We start from the raw sequence: 21,677 nt of genomic DNA on the forward strand, positions 1-21,677 counted from the left end.
AGTTTAAGGTATCTTTCAGAAATTATAAAATTAAAAATCAGAAAATTTAAAAATTTATCACATGTATGACAAATTTTAAGAAAAGTAGACTTTCTCAGTATTTCGGAAGCGTTATAATTTGTATAAAAATTCTGAGAAAATTTGCACTAAACGTAGCATAATACAAAATTGGGAAGGGAAGGTTTTTAAATTTTCTCTTGATGATATTTTTACGCATTCGCATTTTGGATAAGAAAAGAAAACCTTTTTTCTGTAAAGTTTACACGATATTTCACCTAATTGTATTTTCTTTATCTATTTTTATTAGAATATAATATATATGTATAATAATATATATTATATTTGTGTCAATATCGAATATATTATTTTATTATTTTTCTCTTTCCATAAATTATAATAAATAACTCTTGACTGTGATTATATATATTAAACAAAATATTTTACAAAAGTAAATAGCTGTATGTCGCCATGTGTTCAATGAAGAGTGAGAAAAAGAGACAGAAGATGTGTCACTACTTGTCTATTCAAAAGTAACTAGACATCTGAAGCATTGCGTGTATTGTGTGTGTGTGTGTGTGTGTGTGTGTGTGTGTCTATGTGTGATCTTTGGCGACCCTCGTACCCTCGTACCTTCGTTTCTCTTTTAGATAGAAACATTCCCCACATGCGGTTAAAGTAACGAATAAATACAGTATCGTCTTCCTATCTCAAACACGATCTCAATGTATAAATTAGGACTTGCAAAAAATATTACGTAAAAAAATAATTTCCATATAGATCAAACATGATCGCGGAAATACTTTTCCACGTCAAAAAGCACGTGTATATATCATAATTACGTTGAATTATCAATTATATAGCGATTTACGTATGCTTTTTTTTTTATGAAAAGATGTTACACGTATGCGACACTACGTCGAGAAACGTATTGCGGGAAGAGACACGATTATCGCCAATAAGGTCACGTTGGTCTTGTCCGAGAAGAGACGATGTCCCTCCGTTTCTTTCAGTGTTTAGTCGCTTTTCAATACGTCAGAAGACAGTTTTACTAGGCTGAGCTGAGGTATCGAGAGAGGCAAGATGGTTGTTTTACTCTCTAAATATGGCGTAAGGTTACAAATGAGAACTGTGAGGCTGTTGTTCGTAAAACAGTACGTAGGCTTCACTGGAAACGACCGATCGTGATGACACGACGGACACTCGGCTGTCGTTATACTCATGCCATTCCCCCGAGTACGGGTGTTTGCAGTACGCGGTGTAGTGACCGGAGTATGTGGTGCCAGAATGATTCGCGACCCCGTACAGATTGTACGTGCAGCCCGGAACTCTCGGGGCGGCAAAGGCACTGAGATCCAAACCCGTCAGGGGAAAGTCCACCATCACGTTCAGCTTGCCGCGAAAGCGCTCCATCGGAGAGAAACGTTTCAAATCTAATAAATAGTATTAAGAAAAATACTTTTTCCTACAATTCGAACTATATCTACCTATAATAATAATAATAATAATAATAATAATAATAATAATAATAATGTATCAAACAAATACTAATAATCCATTCCAAACAGTTTCATAATACGTTTCCCAGATGAATAAATATTCATCAAAATGATGAAAAAAAGGATACGAATAACCAAAATTTTCGGGAATTTCTGTATGCTGAAGCTCTTGGTGCACTTTCTTCTCATTTGACATTTGGAACATGTTGGTTTCTCGTCGCCATCTAATACCTCCTCTCTTGTGAAATGCTCCAAGCATTGACTCAGCTTTACCGTACCGCTTCTGGCTGGTATCGGCAAGCTTAAGTCCCAGAATGGATCAAGAGTGACTGATACGTGATCGCAGGAAGTGCAACGTAAAGATGAACGTAACTGTCCGACGAAAACGTCGACTATCGTGCTATCTTCGCTGCGTAGATATCGTTTCCAACTCTCCACCGCTTTCTGCATATCCCTATATAAGGTAATAATGTTAAGTATTACGTACACATTGAAAACTAAACACGCAAATAATTTTCTTACGTGCAACTATCAGGTATGTCTCCGTGTATGGGCGGTAGCTTTGTAGTGACTCTGTTGACATCTTCGTGCAAACCCTCCAGCAAGTATCTGAGAAACTCTTGAGCGTCTTGTTGACTGTAGCCCATGAAACGTGGTGCGAATCTCTGTATTTGAGACTTAAGCGCGGTCGTGTTCACTACGTGATCACCGCCCACTTCCCACAATTCGTGAATCACTTGACTGAACGCTTTGATCAAAGCACCTTTCATGCTGGACGTTGTCGTATTTATGTCGGTCAGATATTGTTCGTTTAGTAGATACTCTAACAGAGGCCTTGTGTTGCTCAAGCATTGAATCACGCTGTTCATGAAACACTAAAACAGTCATGCACACATTAATATAACAATTTACGAGAAAAACGACGACTGTTTCGTGATGCCATAAAAATGTACTCACTGTATTTCCAATATTCCGTAAGCCATTTAGACCACATCGTTCATCACGAAGAGCTTGCAGACGGCTACGTGCCGACCTGTTAGTCGGGCTTCCTTCCTGAAAGACATTGAGCAAATTAATTTTCTATACAAATATTAGTTATTATTAATTAGATGATATTGCATAGAGTCGTTGCTAATATTGTTGTCTTGAATCGTCAGTGTCCGAGCATTCATTCATTCATTCCGATCGGCGAAAATATCGCAAATCGCTCGATAAAAAAAGACTTAAGCATCTCGCGATAGCAAACAACTTACACAGCGTTACACAAAAACTGATGACGCGTTAGATTTAATAACATTTACTTGTTAGGCACACGTGTGAATATATATGTAGACGCTTCCGTCAGGCGGCGTTTATTAAAAGACACACATCCACATAGGACAAATGGAAAATGCTGTAGTGCTTATATTACGATTTTGCTAAAATGTCTAAAAATTTAGCTAGACACAGATCTAAAAATAATTTTGTTACATCATAAACAGCGCATTTAGATTCCCATCCGAATGCTCCATGTTATTCTTATTTGACACTCTGTGAACAAAAATAAAATAATATCAGGGTGGCACTCGAGTAAGAATCTGAACGCAATATAATTATGTAGGATGTTCAAGTTGGTTGCTAAAACATAAAAACTTTTTGCAGCAAAACTTTTTTTACCAAAATAATTTTCAAATCTGTATTTAGTTGAATTTTTAAACGCTTCAACAAAATTATTTTTTTTGTGTGTGTAGGCAACTACATTGAATTCACAAAGACAAAATTGATCGTGATCGACAATCAACAATTTGCCGAGAAGTCGCAATCACGTAAATACTCACCTGTGAATGCACAAACGAAGATCGGATCTCATGTGGCACGGTGGGAGTAATTATCGTGGAATTATTAATGCGTATCGAACTGATTCTCGAAGAGACACGTTTGGAAGACAACAAAGGTGTCGCGATACCGAGAAAGAAGGCGTAAGTGAGCACGAAGGCTGTTACTGTCCACAAACACCACAAGGCCCATCCTATCGCTTGAGCGTGAGCCAGTTTACACGCAGTGACTTCTATCTCGAAGGAATTCACGAACGATACGACGCCGGATTAAAACTTCTTTGTGCGTTATGCACAATCTGTCGCTCGTCCGAGCGAAAAATACATCATTTATCTATACGTCACGCTTGTTACTGTACGTGTCAATAAACGCTTTAACGGCCGGATATCTCGCGATATCATTTTCGGACGGCAAATGTATTCTCAGGAACGTGTCATTTATCATTGGGAGATGACGCGAGAACTTGGAATTTCGATTCCTTCCTCCAAAGTGCAGAGATGAACTCGGGTGACTTGCCAACTCCATCCTGTTAGAGATCATTCGAGTAGATACAATATGCAAGAGGCGTGAAGACTACAATCGCGATTATTCGTCCGAATCGATGCATTTCTGACGGAGAATTGTCGCGTGAAGAAACATGTAAACTCGGTCGGCTACCGTAAATTACCACGACATACTGTGAATGCGAATTCGCTGACAACGTGCCTCTATCTTACGGAGAGTTCGAGAAGGAGAGAGAAAGAGCTCTGAGCTATTAATAAAACACCAGTAACTTCGAAGAGGCTCTAGTTGGAGACAGCGAGAGGGCAAAGAGATTTCGCAACAAGACCGGGTGGGGAAGTAAACGAATCATATGGCAACGGCACAATTTCTCTCTCCTAACGTATGTTCAGGCATGATTGAATCTGTGCATTAATAAACGGACAAATTTTTGTCATAAAATCTCTCCTTTAGAAGATTACTCTCCTCTCATAATCGAACGAGCATACAATGAATCGGACTTGCAAAACTTACATGCTTCTTGTAAGGATTTTTTTTCATACGATTCTGATATCGGTTGCGTCTTACAAAGAAAGCAACTTTACAACTGTTGTGAAGATTCTTTAATATGATTTTTACATTTAGAAAAAAAAAAGAACAAATTAAAAGGCGACTGACGATGTAAATGGCATAAGCATGTAAATTTAACCTTCAATCACACTTCAATTTTTTTTTATTTGTTTTAAATATTAAAGGTCCTTTACAAATTTATTTTTATTTCATATTTAGAAATGAGGAACTAAGGACAAAAACCAATCATATTAAAGATATTTCAACAGCTGCTTTTCTGAGGAACGCAGTCACTGTAACTGCAAATATATAAACTCACACGTATAATTATATATATGCGGTATACATATTTCATATAGAAGAACATGCGTCGTTGAATCTATACTTATATTCGACAGTGATTCGATTGTATTTTGATCCACGCAACATACGTTATACTCACGTCTTTGGTACTACCGTCGAAAGATTCGTGCTTGTCGATTTAACCCATAACAGGAACACATACTTTTTGTGATACTAAAGAAACATAGTATCCTTGAGATCTACTAAGGTTTCTTATGCTCAATCTTTTTCTCGTTAAGAATTACAATATTTAAATTTACATAAATATATATATATATATATATTCATACAGTAAGATCATTCCAGCAACATTGCAACGTTGCAATAACGTTGCAAACTTCTGCGCTGTATAGTATAATAATTAGCTTACATGAATAGAATAAAGTAAGACGTGAAACACATAAAATTATTCCAAATAATTACACTATTTAACAATTAGAAAAATGTCCCAGGATCACGAGAAGCCATGTGTTCCATCTGTTACGGGTTAACAAACCTTTTAAAAACATAGTCACGGCACAGCATTGACTATGAACAATTACAAAGATGAATGACTGGAGAAAGAAAAATCGTAGGCCCATTTCTACCAATAGATTAACTTTAATCTCGGTTAAATTTACTTTTTCTAATTCTTAATAGTAGAATAAAAAAATAAAAATAAATCGATAAATTAAAGTCAATCTACATTGATAAAAATCGACAGTGGACGTAAGGATCGTAAAGACATTTGTTAATAATCGATTAATAAACATCAAGGATTAAACGTAGTCTATGCTGCTCCGCGCTAGAGCGTATTACTTCCTTTACAAGCGTACTCACGTATTGCTCGTTGACTCCGCGATAGATACTCTGGTGTGCCGTGGATGGATTCGTCGGTGACGATGTCAGACTGTTGCCTGCAGCACACGAAAAGAGACCGGGTTGATCTGTTCTCCTCGACGTCGAAGGGATGGACGGGTCGTCGCCGTGTGCGACGGACGGTCTACCGGCTATGTTGTTGATCGTTCCTCCGAAATCGTTTTCGTCTGTGCTATTGAATGCGCTATTCTCTTCCTCGCCATCCTCAGGAATATCGCTGACGCGATCGCGTTGCAGAAACACGATCGACGGCACATCGTCGATGCCGCGCGTTACCTCGTCGTTCGTTGTAACCTCGTTCTCCTCCTCCCTTCCTGTTACCTTGTCCTGAGCGTTGTTATTGATCAGCAGCTCGGTGTTATGAGGATTAGTAGCGAGGTTAGTTAACAGGTCAAGGCTACCAACACCGATCAAACCACCAGCGGCGGCGGCGGCAGCGGGTGAGAGAACGTTACGCTTAGCGGGCGAGACCTTGTTCGGTCGGTGGCGACGCTGCTGGTGGAAGCGGTGGTGGCAATTGTTGAGATTATCGTCGTCATTCGCGTCGTCGCCGTCCTCGTCCTCGTTTCCGTCGTCGTCCCCGTCCACGTCGTTACCGTCGTCATGCTCGTTGTCGTTGTTGTTAACGCCGTATCCGCACGCGATATCCTCGCCGTTGCCGTCGCGCCCCGTGTTGCCGGCGTTGCCGTTGTTATTGTGATGGTCGTCCTTGGTACCGTCGTTTCCGTCGTCGTCGTCGTCGTCATTTGGTTTACGGGTAACGTGATCGTCGATGGTTGTTACCTCGGCGAGAGAAACAGCGCCATCCGTACGTGAATGCCCGACGGTGGCGAGCACCGTGCTGTTGGTAGACGGTCTTCTCTTGCTGGACTTGGACCATAGACCGGCCGCTCCGGTAGCCACGGACGATGAGGATGACGACGAGGAGAGCAAGGACTCCAGACGGAGATCCTTGTGCTCGACCTCGCGCTCGTCCCCACCGAACAATTCGCTCAAGGCCGATGACGGCGAACGGTGCTTCCAGTGATGCGCGCTGCCGCCGCTTGTTTGCTGTTGTTGACGTTGAATACTAGGCACATAGCCGGCTGGCGAGTACCTGCTGATGATGTCGGCGGCCGCGGCGGCCGCGTCGACGCTGCCGCGTTCTCTCGAAGACGTGGACGAGTTGACCGAGGCGCTTGGCGTAGTCGAGATGTATCTGCCACTACCGCTGCTGCTGCTGCTGGTGCCGTTGACGATCGTTGTTGCTAATGCGGCGCCGCTGCTGCCGCCCGTTTCGCTGTACGTCGACGACGAGACTGACCTGCAAAATTTGCCCGACATAAGAATATTGCGGTCATCGCGTTTCGCCGGACCGGGCCTTTGGCCAAGGTCCTTTGCTCCCCTACCTCGCGAGATCGCGTTATGCAACGCGCGCGAGTATAGACGCCGTTCTTCGGCGGGACTCGCGCGCGTGCATGCTACTGAGATATGCGCGTTTCTACCGCCAGCAACCAGGCGCAACTACTCCTACTTCGAGGTTTGGAGGTCACTAAATCAGATTCGCGACACCGTTCGCGAAGGCGCGACAGCCTCATACCACGCCGACACGCTCGTACTAGATATTTAAATATATTCTCTCGAGGAATAACGCAGGTTGAAGATACAGGGTGGAGTGAGATCTCTGGGACCTAAAGAGAGAAAATCTGGTACTACAGAGGTATCCGAAACGCCGCGAACGCCGCGTGCAGATACACAGGCTGGATAATCTCGTGAGGTCAAGGTCCACGACTACATTCCGTAGGGCGAGCGTGCTTATTTAAAATCAATAAATGCGGCTACGTGCTCTCTCGACGTAACACAGCCGCGGATTTCAATGGTGCTTTATACCGTCTAGGTTTCCTTTGCGTTACCTCGACGATGAGAGCAAAGGACGCTTTGATTAACGACACCGAGATAGGGACGAAGCTATCTGACCCGGAATAACAGGTAGCGGATCTAGCGCGACCAGTTTATGCTGACCTCGACCTTTAACATAGGACTAATGCCAGTCACATACGAATGGGGGATGTACATATTGTGTCTTTGTAATTGAGTTATAGTGACGTGAACACAAAGGTAAGGCAAGGTAAGTAACGCGCGAGACTTTCAGTTCAGACGTAGATATTCGACATCAGGTGCGACATCATGAGAAGGAAACAGATAGAAAATATTATCATATATTAAAGGAGTAAAAATAAAATAATTTTTTCACTTTATAAAATTATTTGTAGGAAATTATCTCAAAGATGCGGGCGATTTGATATTGATTAATATTGGGCGCTTTCCAGCAAGAGACACACAGTTAATACAATGTGACACAATGAATCATATTTCATCTTGTTGTTTGCCAATGTTAAAAACGGAATAAATGATTCACTGTTTTACACTGTATCATCTGTGTCTCTTGCTGGAGTATGCTCATTATATTTGTATGTCTACGCAAACGCTTTTGCTGGAGTCTCTAAAAATTTAACTGGATATATATACAGATCTATTTTTGTTGAGTCATCAAAACAATTATATAAGATGGTTAAGCATAATAACGCAGATAAAAATTTTGAACTTTCTATCAACAAGTGTTCTACATAATTATTTCGATGGCCCAATAAAATTCTTATCTTTAGATATTTAGTTAAATTTTTAGGTACTGTAAAATGAGATAATTTTGGCCCAGTTGGGATAATAACTTTGACCTGAATTTAAAAATATGTAGATAGCGTGTCAGGATATAAAAACGTTTTAAAACTTTTTGAAAATACTTTTAAGTCTTATTTCTCGATTTTGATATGCGTGCTGTCTAAGCATTATCAAAATATGGATCAAAGTTACCCTGATTTTGTGAGCCAGTTACCCCATTTTATAGTATTTCAACGAAATTATTTTTTCCGTGTAAACACTTCAATTTTCGCACTCTGTGCGTGGGACAATTGTGTTTCGCTATCTTCCTAAAATCTACATCCTACATCGTGGATCGCTCACCTTGCGGGTGAGCAGGTGGATCGACTGTGATACTCCGATGAGTAGTTCCTGCGGACGCTCGTGCCGGTAGAAGCCGACGAGTAGAAGCTGCGGGTTGGATCGAACATATAAACACCTTGTCAAATTCTAACATTTCGGGAGCGCGTTGACTCTGTACATTTGTCTTTTGACAATACTATCGAAAACTTGACCTTCCTATACTTCAATTCTGACTGCATCGTTTCAGATCTAGTCAATCGTAAAATCCATCAACCGAGAAAAAAATTGCGACAGCGCGCAATGTTACTTCTTGCGTATTTAATTGAAGACTTTAATCATCAGATTTCATATAGATCGAGATAGGAAGGAAAAAACATCGTTTAACGTGATTACAAGACACGCTCCTCGACTCGGCGGAACCTGCCGTTCAACCGTGTCTAGTTTCTCCACGCGTTGTTAACTCGCGCGATAAATATTACATCGGTATTAAACGAGATATTCTCTTTTCAATCAGCATAAAAAATGTGACGGGACATGTTCAGTTGTACATAAAAGAAACAAGAGTTAAATCATATTGTGATTCAAATTAAAGTGTGAATTATTTAATTTCATAATCATCATATTTGACTCTGTATAAAGATTATGTTATATGTTGCTTTAAGAAAAATTTACACGTTCAATGTCCATTTCCAAATTACATTAATTATTTCAATCTCCATTTACTGTACTTTTTGTGATTTTCTAATTCTTAGAATTAGAAGAGGATAAAAAGTAAGTTAAACCAAGTGAAAGTTAATCCACTCCACATTGATAGAAACCAATGTAGATTAACTCTTTAATCTCTTTTTAATGTTTATCTTTTTACAATTTTCAGAAATAGAAGAAAATAAAAAGTTAATCCACGATTAAAGTTAATTTACGTTAATAGAAAGTAGCAACCTATGTAGATCAATTTTAATCTCTGTTACTCTTCACCTTTTTATAATTTTTAAAATTAGAAGAAGATAAAAAGTAAATTAATCCAAAATAAAAGTTAATTTACATTGATGAAAACCAACGTAGATTAACTCCACTTATAAAGGATAAAGAGTAAAACTGGATTAAAATTTACTCTTTGTCCTTTATAATTTTTAGAATTGGAAAAAGATAAAAATCAAAATTAATTTACATTAATAAAAATGAACATACATAAACCGCGATACACAAGGGCGATCGCTGATGCAAGGATTCACTCTCGAGGATTCACTAAGGAATACTGACGAGATATACTAACCTTCCTGGCGCGCAATAGGACCTCCTGTACTCCGAAGAGATAAAGTTTGAGCGCAAGCCCGAGCTCGAGGACGATGTGTAGAAGCTGGTGGGTCGGTCCAGGATCGAGGATGAGCCGGTGGAACGGTAGCTGCTGTACTTGGACGTGGAGCTACCGAGCGCAGAGGTGGTGGTGCCACCGCCGCTGGTGCCACTCGAGTACCTTCGGCTGGGCGAGTGCGGTGCCATTGGACTGGTACTGTATGAGACCGCTACGGCGCCCGCCTGCCCGCCGCGATGATACGACATTGTGCACTGCGGCTCGCCGATCTCCTTGAGCTTCTCCGTCGAATGCCTGAAATTCATTTTACTGCACTATTCTCACGCGCACTCTAAAAAAAAATAAATACGAAAGAAAATGAATATGCGTACAAGAGGAAAGGAGACAAGAGTTTTATTAGCAACGTTAACTAAGTCTTTGCGACTTCGAGAGGGACCTTTCGTGCGGAACTCGTTCCTGGTTCCTCAAGGGGTTCCAGGTCTCGCGGAACGGAACCGGAAACCGCGATCTTCCGATTGCGACGCGCAAAGATCCTTTCTCGAAACTTTCAACAAATGAAACAGAGATACACTGAGAGAAAAGTTTTTAGTATCGGCGATTATAAGTACACGTTGCCATTAATTATGATTATTATTATTAATAACAATTATTAATAACAATTAATTAGTAATAATATATATTATATTTCTTGAAAAAATACATATAGTTATATATATTATCATTACCATTGTAGCAATAATAACCATAATTATGGTAACATAATCATAAAAACTTTTCTCTAATAATTGTGTACTTGATTATAATTGCGTAGTATAATTAGAACCTGTTTATTACTGCTATGAGTAATCATCATTATGTTTATAGTTTTACCAAAAATATATAATAGGTGTCTAAAAAGACTATAAATGATAATTATATTGTAACTATTTAGTGCCACGAGGTACTTATATTTAATTAAACATATTTATTTTTGATACTTTCCAACAAGAGACGGTGTAACACAGTAATTATTTCATCTCTGTTTAACATTGGCAAACCACAAAAATGTTATGATTCACTGTGATATACTGTGTCATCTGTGTCTCGTGTTGAAAAGTCATTCTCTAATCGATATAAAGTAAGAAATAATTTACTTGAAATTTTTCTCGCTTTTACTACAAAGATTTCTTGACGCTGATCAAATGTATGTGTATTCGTAGTTGGAGAATCGCGGACATCCGCGGACGTCGCACTCGAGAGATCTACCACAGGAAGTTGGATCGACGACTTTTTGTCGGTAAATCCAACTCGAGAAACGGAGTACATCCGACGCCTCTCGCGAGAATCACTCGAACTTGAATCTGATAACTGTTGGAATCTGCGTGCCCGTATCGCAGGTCAGAAGACTCATTATCAATCGGTACACATATAATACGTGCGTTAAAGTAACAATTTCAACGAGTGCCATTATCGATAATTGCCTCGCGCGGCGATACAACGCGGTCGACCTTCGTAACGCGATTGAAAATCGTGCAAGTCCGCGAAATGTAAAATGTGCAAAACAAGCAAGTATCGTTCTCGGTGCAACGCGGCGAGCTTAATTCGCGCTTTACCTCTGACCTCGTCCCTCGCTCAGATATATCGCGTCACCTTGCCCTCGTTTTCTACGGAACTTCTCCGAAGACTATATCCAGCAAAAAGATTACAGAGACGGTCCATTCGAGAACAAAATCATATCACATTGTCGAACGATACGCTCAGTATCAGCTGACGAGAGATAAGTCAACATAAAAGACGTAAATCACTCAGGGAAAAAATAGTCTTGCTGAAGAATTTAAAATTTTATTAGCTACTACACAACAAGAATAGCTTTAACGAATTGCTCAAGGATCTAAAAATGTTTCTTAGCTAGATACAAATCTGAAAATGATTTCAGTAGACTGTCAAAATAATTATGTAGAACGCTCAAATGGTGACTAGAATGTTAAAACTTTTTGCAGTTACCATGCTTGAGATTTCTACAAAATTATTTTCAAATTTGTAGATATAAATTTTTAGATATTTCAACAAAATCAATTCAGTGTCTCAGTATATGAAAAGATCGGTTTTATTAAAGTATCTAAAAATGTAATTAGATACAGATTTTAACATAATCTTGTTGGAATAATTGTGTAGAAAATTCAAATATGATGAACACCGCTACAATAATTGTTTTGGTGGTAAAAACAAAAATATTTTCAGATTTATATTTGCTAAAATTTTTAGGTGTTTCAGTACAGAAAGCTTTTCTTTACGTGTAGCTAAAGATCTGAAAATATATTTTTGTTTGGACCATCAAAATAATTACGTAGGACGCTCAAACCGATTGTTATAGAATATTAAAACTTTTTGCAAGCATTTGTTATCAAAGTTTAAGCATATATAATTATTTTGATGGTTGAATAAAATTATTTTCAGATCTGTATCTAGACAAATTTTTTAATATCAATACCTTTAGCAAACCTTTAGCCTTTTCGTGTTTCTTTATGAAATAATATTTGTGCTTCGCCGCGGTTCATCGATTATCACGTATATGTGAGTAATTTTCGTAATGGAGATGAGGAAACGGAAGTGACGGATGTGTTAACGGCGCTGCCAAACGACGGAGTCGATAGGACGCGGATCTGACGCCCGGGATGATTTTTTTTCCTTGCGATCTGGCAGCCGTCCCGCTTTTCCGCCGGACCGGAGTCAGAATGCGCAGTTAGAACGCCGGAATATCCAATATAAACCGTGTCGTTTCGGATTTCGTTACACGAAGCGCCAACGCGTGCCCGCTCTGTGACCAGAAGCGGTGAGTCGCGACACGTGTAGATTGACGTGGGATATACTCGTGCAGGATGGTCACCAATTACCTGTCAAGAAAGAAATCCAGAACTGAGATGAAGAAAAAATATGGGTTGGAAAAAAGATATGATGGATACTGCAGACACGCGGAAAGAATGGTTTTATTGAAGTGCCTAAGAGTTTAGTTTGATACAGATCTGACAATAATTATAGGATTTGCTGCAATAGGCTAACTCATATTTTATAAGAACGAAGTAAATGGATTCTGAAAGTAATGGAAAATAATACAATTGATCGTGCATCTATTCGTACACAGTAACAAGTTTTGTATTTATGTTAAAACCAAAAGTGCTTGTTGAAATTTTGTGTTAAATTTCTGACATATCCGAGCGTTAATTTAATATAAAGTGATTATGTCATTTGTGAATATTTTGTGTTAAAATAATATTCAACATTTCTTAGCTAAAGTAACACAATTTATGAGTAAGTAAATAAGTAATATAAAAATGATATACTTTAAAACGAAAATTCTAAGGTAAATGGATAAAACACGTGTTAATGTAACTATTACATTTTTTTTGTGTTAATTCTTTTGCATAATATTTATCTTATCTTCTAACATATTCGTCTTGTGTAAAATTCACACAAAAATTTGAGTGCAATCACTTGAAACACGTAAAATGTATTTTTACCAGAAAGTTTCCAACTATGTATTTTTTTCCATCATTTTCACTTTAGAGTTCATTTACTTCGATTATGCAAAACGCAAATTAACCCACTATTACAACAAGTCCTTCAATTATATTGGATCGTTAAAATAATTATGTAGGATACCAAGTACGACGATAATGCTACAGAAAATTTTAACATTTTAACAATCAATTTAAGCGTTCCAATTATTTTAATTATTTTTATGATTCAACATAATTCTTTTCAGATTTAGCGGAATTTTTAGATATATTAGATTTTAGTGTTGTTTTTTTTTTTTTTTGTCAAGATACAACTGTCATTTAATATGTTAACAGGTGATAAACAGCCGGGCCTCGTAAGATTAATGTCCTTTGGACGACTAAAACAATAATTACGGAAATCGCATTAACTCGACACCGAAACCCGTATTATTCGAACAGACACGCCCTTCTTCTCCCGACAATTATGCCATTCGAAGATTAGCGGGATATTAATGAAGGATGAGCAGCGATCGTGTAATATAAGGGGGAACGGTGACGTGCATTCGCCAGCGGATTCCGTGACTCTCTCGGATGGATTACAATTCAATTAGCTTACGTAAGACGCGATGCACGGGTCGTGACATAACTCGGCGCGGTGTGCGTCGGCGCGTTATTAATTAATTTCTACGGCAATCTATCGCCGGACACGTCCACATTAACCGGCGTTTAACCGGCGAGACCGAGAAAAAGTGGCCTGATCACGTCCGCCCAGACGTGTACTTTCGTATTTAGACACGTTCTCCCGTGTACCTCCAGGATTTACTTCTAAGTTCACAGCAAGCGTCGAGAAAATATGAATCATTGCACAAACATCCTGAGTATCACCCAGGATTCGATGTTTTGTAAAAAGGGAAAAAAGATAGCCTTGCACTCATGGAAAAAACAAAATGTATAGCATTAGCTAACAGCAGTCTAATCGAAAATACTTTTGCTTATCTATAATAACAGTATTAATGCGTACATACTTATGCGTGGGTGTTTCCCATTTAGCGACACGCGCGCGCGCGCGAGTCAACATAAACATCATTCTATCTTTCTTGACATTTAAAGAATAATAAAAATAGAACAATATATATATATATATATACTTGACTTGTGTCACCAAATGGAAACTACTCTGTGTAATAATTGTGTTATATTCGTTTATTTCCTTCTTCCCCGCTTTCTTGTCTCACATAAAATATCTGGCAGGCATTATAACATAAAGTAGTCATACTAACGTCTCATCATTTTGCGTTTTTACGTTTCTATTTCCATATAAAACTGTACGCACTAAATTAAACTAAATTAATGAAGCAAATAATATCTCCAGGGTTTTTAGCAGAACAGAAAAAAATTTCCCAATTATTTTTCCATGTCATGAATTCTGTCAGGCATAATTTGCAATGTCTTCCTTTTTAATTCCTTTTTTCTCATCAAATAATCTCTTTCTATTTTCTTTCTCCATATCAAGTCTTTTCTGCTCCTTTAACAGAGCTCCTTTAATAGCGAAATAGGAAAAGAATTCCCGGACTTTTCCCGGTTATCTTTTAATTCCCCGACCTTTTCTCTGACTGATAACAATCCTGCGATTTTATTAAAAGAAAAGTACGAAGTATTTGTTTCATTACTAATATTATCGTTGAATTAAGATTATTTTGAATTAGATTGCTGTCGGCTAAAGCTGATAATATATTACATTTTTTTTCTATACGATAACGTCGAAGACCGTTCGATCCGCGTTTTATAGGATGAGAGCTTCGCGTGTGCGTGCGTACCGACGACCTTAAAGTTTCATCGAGATAGCGTATAGCTATGTAAAAGCTTCTAATCGATATCCCATCCTGCACGCCGAGGGTATAAATGAAATGGAAAAACATTCGCGTACCCATCTCTATGTCGGATACAGACAAACGGGAACGCTCCACTTCCTCTTTCCCCTGTTCTCTGCGGCATAGGCAGAGGAAGATATAGAGGGAAAGAGCATGCGATGCAGATCGATATACATCGGCCGTCTTACATCCATTTCTATCAATATACATAGATTGACCTTAGCCTCGGTTCAGCTAACTCTTGCTCGTTCCTATCAAGACAGATCAAGTTTAATCCAGTTGAACTTACTTTTTACGCTTTTCTTTTTGTTCTAAGAATTATAGAAAGAGTAAATTAAATCGAGATTAAAGTTAATTTACGCTTGCAGAAATAGATATCCATCTTTTTTTGTCCTCCCCCAATTCTAATATCGACAGAGATTAACTTTAATCTCGATTTATTTTTAAATCCTTTTAATTCTGAAACTAGGAAAAGATAAGGAAGTGTAACCAAAATTAAAGTGAACAAAAAAGACCTGGTTCCATCAACGTAACTTTAATCTCTGTTCAGTTTATTCTTCAATTTTTTTCAATTTTAAGAATTGGAAAAAGATAAACGGGAAGTTAAACTGAGATTAAAGTTAGTCTTACATTGATGGAACTCCGTTGCTTAAATTTATATTAATTAATAGATTAAAATTAATAATAGGTTGATCTATATTGACAGAAATGTGGATAGCAAAAAGCCAACGAAGCCGACGAATGTCTGTCCCATCTCTCCTCCAAAATCGCAAGCTGTACATACAAAACTGTATTAAAATTTAACTGGAAAAAGATAAAGACTAAGTTAAACCAAGATTAGAATAAATAAATAAATACTTTACATTAATTAACAGATTGCAGTTAATAATTTAAGTAATAAGGTAATCTATATTGACAGAAATGGATACTACAGAACCAAAGAAGCCGACGAACGTACGCACAAGCTACGTCTGTCCCGTCTACTCCAAAATCGCGAGCTGTATATCGTATTAAAATTTATAAGTACCGCGGTTCAGCGTTATACGCTGGCCTGTGATACATAAATAACTTTACGGCATGCATTTCTTCCGCGTGTACACCTCTCTCCGTTTGCTTTTTATATCTCTTCCCGCGATCTCGGAAAGGGTGTATTAATAGTGCGCAGAAACTATGAAAATTTTTGGCCATCATCGTCGTCGTCGTTGTTGTCTCGAGTCCACTTTGGTGAAATTACTCGTGTACACACATTGCTACGGAATGAGAATCGAAAAACCGCGTGATCATCCGGCCTCGAGAAGCCTAAACGGTGCAGATCGTCGCGGAAATCGAATGGCACGATGGGAAAGAATGGGCGATTCGTTGCGCGATTCCCTGAGGATATTACTTGATATTACTTAACGTTACTTTTTCATAAAGACAAAAAAAAATATATTTTTTATCTTTTTCTTTTTTTTCTAGAGATTCTCCGCTACAAAAGAAAAGTCTAAGTACCCATCAGTCTAATCTTATTTCAAGATCATCTTAAATAATGCCATAAATATGTATATGAAATTGATTTACGTCTTGAGATTGTATTTAAGAGATGATTTTAAATATAAGAATTATAAGAAACAACAAATACAAAAATTATAGCTGATTTATATACTAAAAAAAAAATTCTAGTTGAAAATGAACGAAGCAGAAAATTCTGATCGTATCAATCAGAATTCTGATTATCTCTCTTAATTAAAATTGTAATAAATTTAATCAGAAAATTCTGACTTATCTATTTTCAACTAGAATTCTAATTAACACAAGCAGATTTTTTTTCCAATTACTCAGTTTTATTTTAAGACTGTCTTAAGTAATGTCTTGAGATGCTAATACGATTCTGCGATTGGCTTATTTAAGACGATCTTAAAAATAAGAAGCGGCTATGAATAATGGTCTATGAATATCGGTTTTAAAAAGAATCTATACTGAGGTCGGTATTCATAGTCGGTTCTTATATTTAAGGCCATTTAATACAATTTAAAAATGTCATTATAAGTAAGAAAAACATGTCATTGATTTTGAAATGTCATAATTTTAAAATATCATAAATTTCAATCACAGAGCTATGTTAAAGCATAATAAGTAAATTTCAGTTATTTTTAATTATTTTTATAGGTCGCAACTACTTCTAATCAATATTAATTTAACTGAACCTAATAGATCTTACTAAAACAATTAAGTCAAATAATTTGAATAAAGAAATGTATTAAAAATGTATGAAACTCAAATTTAGTTTATTATTTACTAAGTGCATACGTTAATATCGACATTGTTTATTTATTTTGAAACTAAGTAAGTAATTCAACCACAGAAATAGATTAATTTTGACATACATAGAAGTTAAAAGTAATAAAATATCATTTAAATCAAGGGATTCAGTTATCATTGCTGCTTTGATATTTAACAATGAACTTAAGATGATCTTGTAATAAACACGAACTATGAATACCATTCAAGTGTACAGAAATGACCGATATAATAAGTGTATATAGAAATGCGAAAGTATCAATTTCCGAAACGGCTAATAATAAGTACTTATGCGTCACTGTATACTGAGAGAAAAGTGTTTGATATTTGTGACTATAAAATTGTATGATAAAATAATTAGAAACTCCATTTTTGTGGTAATTACTGTTATAATGTTCGTGATAATAATCACGAACATTATCATATATATAATCATATATATATAGTTGGCTGAAAAAAATTATAATAATAAGTTTCAAATAAGTAGTGAATAAAATAAACATTTTTATTCAGTATAAATGCAATCGTAATTAGTGAATATATATTTTTTTAATTCATTTATTATTGCTATGATAATATCTACAAAAAATTAAAACAAAACTGAAGATTTTCAAGTGCTCTGTGTGTACTATTATTAATCACACAATTCGCTATGCATGGTTAACAATTATAAATATACAGTTGTTCCAAAAAATGATTATAAATTATTATATATTTAAATTATAAATGACAAATTGTAAATTGTAATTATCGTAATTGCTATCATTATTTTTTCTCAGAATATAACGTCCACACAGATAATTTTATTTTTTAAATATGACACGTGGTGTTGTGTTGATGTAACCGTCTGAATCTTTACAATTTCCTCCTTCTCTTCTCTCTTACGCATGTAATTATGATAATTGATTACATAAATCCGGGAGATTCAGGTTCGAATCTGTGAGGCAATATTTTTCGCAGATTTATTATTCGTTTAAATATGGTTATTAATACTATCAGGTTGGTATTCACAATTCATTTTTATTATAAAACTGTCTTAATATCTTGTATCTGAGATTATACTGTCTCTCTTAAGTACAAAAGCTTAAATATAAGAATTGACTATGAATACTGGTCTTATAAAGATGCTTATTAGCATTAAAAATTACTTGTTAATTCAATAACTACTAGGTACTCCAATTTTTCTCATGAATACATCTCAAGACCGGGAAAAGATTTCGACAGTTTGCAGAAATGCATACGCTGTAAAAAATAAAATGTTAATTTCAACTTATAGTCGTATAGTGGACTTTCTGAGACTTGCAAAAATGTTAAAATTAACATTTTTGTGTTAATTTTAACATCTATGCATGTCTCAGGAAGTCCACTATACGACTATAAATGAAAATTAACATTGTATTTTTTACAGTGTATAAATTCACAAAAAAATATTGAAGCATTACAAGCAAAACAACAAGTCATAATAACAACAGAATGACATTAAAATAAATCGGAAATGATTGAAAAATGACTTTTAATAATCATTTTCGAGTCATTTTGTCATAATGACTTTCTGTTTGAATAAGATCTGTTTTGATTGAATAGGATTTCTCTTATTTAATTAGATTTATTCTCATCAGTGTCAAAATTCGTAATTGTGTAATTGTGCAGTAAAATTTAATCGATTCTTTCTCTTATCTCTGTTTTTTTTGTATACCTATTCCCCAGAAACTCACGTCATCGTTTTGACAGCGGGCATCCGTCTTCCTCCTTTTCGCCTTTTTTTTTATAAATAATTCGTTTCGCACTCGCGGGAAAGTGGTGAAGAGGACGGGGGGAAGTCTTTGCGCGCGCGTATCGATATCCACGAATATTTTTATCGAACGCGCCGTCAGCCGGGTAACCTAACCCTTCTTCGTTCCTCGGCGTTCTTCGGCCACGCGAAAAGGGGAGAAAAAAGGAAACATGGAAATAACGCGAGTCACATATACCGCACGAATCGTCTCGCAGCACACCGTTAAATTCACAATGTCGAATTACGCCCACAATTTGAATCATTTTCAATAATTTCTATAGGTCGCCACTATTATTCAATTCATTAATCGGAATTCGAATAACTGAAACAATGCAGTTAAATTATTAAATTTACCTCACGAAAATGTATAAAATCTGAACTGGAACTTAAGTTTATGTTATTTATTGAGTGCAACATTAATACGGGCGTTGTTATTTTGAAATCAACCACAGAAATGGATTGATTGACATTTTGACAGACATGGAAGCTGAAAGTAATAAAACGTTATTTAATTCAAAGGACTAAGGTACCATTGGCTCCTTTGACACACATTTAACAGTGTAGATATACACTTCTTTCTCCAACGGCTATGCGGAAAAAGTCAGTAAGGGAGAAAACAGGGGAGAAAAGTAAAGAAAGAGAAGTAAAAAAGGGTTTCGTTGATACTCACGATGAGAAACTCGACGTCGACAAGGAACGGAGAGTTCTTCTCGCGACCTGGCGGAAGAGACACGCGGAAAAAAAGATTCGCGAAGAGTCCGGGCCGTCCGGTTATCGCGGCTCACCATCCGTGACCGTGACACCTAGCAACCGCTCGCGTTATTTCGCTCATGTCCCCCGGACGTGCGAATCCCCCCCCCCCAGGAGGGGGGAAGGAAGAGCGACAGAGAAGAAGAAAACGAAAAAAAAAAAAAAATCGAAAGGAAAGGAGGAGAAACCTGCTGCCGGACGAATAACGCGAGCGTACGTGCCGATCACACGGAGACCACGGAGTGACTCGCGGGACGCGGATCAAAGCGGCGAGACTGGCCTCTCTCAGCGAGAAGGGGATGGGAGACGCGCGGGGGACGCGCAGGCCGTCCCGACGGTGGTGCCGACGCGGTGACGTCACCCCCGGGAACGTAGTATGTACACATACGCGCTGCTCCGTTCCGAATTCCAACGGGGTCGGTAAAGCGCGGTGAGACGCGATCGATTCTTTCCGAAATGCGCGCCGCCTCCCCCGTCCCGCCGTTTTGCTCGCTCGAGTGCGAATATGTATGTACATAATATATGTGTATGTATGTAGCGAAGAGATTTAAAGCGAGATTTAAAGCCTCACTGATGTCACGCACACACGTCTCACGTTTGATGAATTTACCTTTCGTCGACAGCCTCTGGCACGATCCACACTCCAATGTTCGTTGTGCCGGGAGATTATCGGCACTGGTACGCCAACAATGCGCTCGCGGACAAAATGGCGATACGTGGTGGCCGATTTCCGTGTTGACAGTCATCGGCATTCCTTCGCGTGTACGACAGCGACGACGACGACGGGCGGCGGCGACGATGGTAGGCGGCCAAAGGACAGCGATGTAACGGTGGCGGTAGCGGCGCGGCGAACCGCGTTTTGCGCTAGCGCAAAAGAAAATTCGCCGAGCGAACGTATAGGGTGCATTTAGAACGACACCCCGCTCAGGCTGCGGGCGCGTTCACACATTAAGTGCAGAAGCACGATCGCTCACTGAGCGCTCAGTGAGCTTTTGTACCTGTTTGGTCTATATTTTTAGTTCTAACGGAATATGCCAATCAGATGCACCTCTTGATGGAAAAGCGGAAAGCAGAAAAGCAACAGCCAATCAGAATTGTAGCTGGATTCACACTGGATTCGGATTTGCGTCGTACGACGCTCTGCAACCAATCAGAAAACAGGATTTTGCTTCGTATCAGTGGCCTACTCATATTCATAGTCTTTCCTTATTTTAAAGATAGAGGAAGCCTCCATGAAAGATTCCTCGATTCTCCAAGGCTTTCTTGTTTCATAAATGGATCTCAAGTCTACCTTCCCGATGGAAGGAATATTTTAGGGATTTTAATAATCTACTGAAGGCAGTATGTATCATAATATTATATATTATATATGCAAATCTAATATTATGAATTACGAATAATAATGGTTATAGAGGCATTGTTAATTAAATAAAGTTGTGATTAAGCACATTTTGCAACAATAATGGACAAAAATAAAACTAATAGCGAATTTGATTGGACGCACTCACTGCACACTGATGCACATTAAAACTGTCGTACATACACAAAATAACGTAAATATATTTTTAAATAAACATGGAAATTGATTAAATTGTAAAATACTCAATATATTTTATTGTATTGTTAGATAAAATATATATTTCATAATTCGAAATATTTGTATTTTATTTTTAT

At 37.7% G+C, this 21,677-nt stretch overlaps 1 protein-coding gene across 4 annotated transcripts; it reads right to left on the minus strand.

Moving 5' to 3' along the window:
• Nucleotides 1-404: 404 nt before the first annotated feature.
• On the minus strand, nucleotides 405-20,895 carry LOC108750044. 4 transcript variants are annotated; one of them, XM_018489238.1, is made up of 11 exons: nucleotides 19,924-20,237; nucleotides 12,323-12,725; nucleotides 11,445-11,598; nucleotides 10,986-11,209; nucleotides 9,814-10,146; nucleotides 8,562-8,648; nucleotides 5,523-6,864; nucleotides 2,454-2,549; nucleotides 2,019-2,371; nucleotides 1,625-1,950; nucleotides 405-1,430 (listed from the first exon to the last, which is right to left on the minus strand). In XM_018489238.1, exons 5-11 carry the CDS (start codon nucleotides 10,098-10,100, stop codon nucleotides 1,114-1,116), a joined length of 2,808 nt encoding a protein of 935 aa, XP_018344740.1. In that variant the 5' UTR covers nucleotides 10,101-10,146; nucleotides 10,986-11,209; nucleotides 11,445-11,598; nucleotides 12,323-12,725; nucleotides 19,924-20,237; the 3' UTR covers nucleotides 405-1,113. The 4 variants fall into 4 exon arrangements, with proteins under 4 accessions (XP_018344740.1, XP_018344739.1, XP_018344742.1 ...); XM_018489237.1 differs by lacking the exons at nucleotides 10,986-11,209; nucleotides 11,445-11,598; nucleotides 12,323-12,725; nucleotides 19,924-20,237 and adding an exon at nucleotides 20,606-20,895 and having other exon boundaries at nucleotides 9,814-10,142; XM_018489240.1 differs by lacking the exons at nucleotides 10,986-11,209; nucleotides 11,445-11,598; nucleotides 12,323-12,725; nucleotides 19,924-20,237 and adding an exon at nucleotides 20,614-20,691.
• Between the last annotated feature and the right edge of the window lie 782 nt (nucleotides 20,896-21,677).

This window comes from Trachymyrmex septentrionalis, unplaced genomic scaffold (assembly GCF_001594115.1).
Source record: "Trachymyrmex septentrionalis isolate Tsep2-gDNA-1 unplaced genomic scaffold, Tsep1.0 scaffold32, whole genome shotgun sequence".
NCBI classification, from domain to species: Eukaryota; Metazoa; Arthropoda; class Insecta; order Hymenoptera; family Formicidae; genus Trachymyrmex; species Trachymyrmex septentrionalis.

Coding starts and splice junctions, on each gene's coding strand:
- LOC108750044 (XM_018489237.1), bottom strand. CDS start 20,755: ATGCCGATGACTGTCAACACGGAAATCGGCCACCACGTATCGCCATTT. Junction 10,143..20,605: donor TGTCGACGAAAGGTAAATTC/ATCAAACGTGAG, acceptor AATTTCAGGCAT/TCGACGGAGAAGCTCAAGGA. Junction 2,372..2,453: donor TACGGAATATTGGAAATACA/GTGAGTACATTT, acceptor TGACTGTTTTAG/TGTTTCATGAACAGCGTGAT.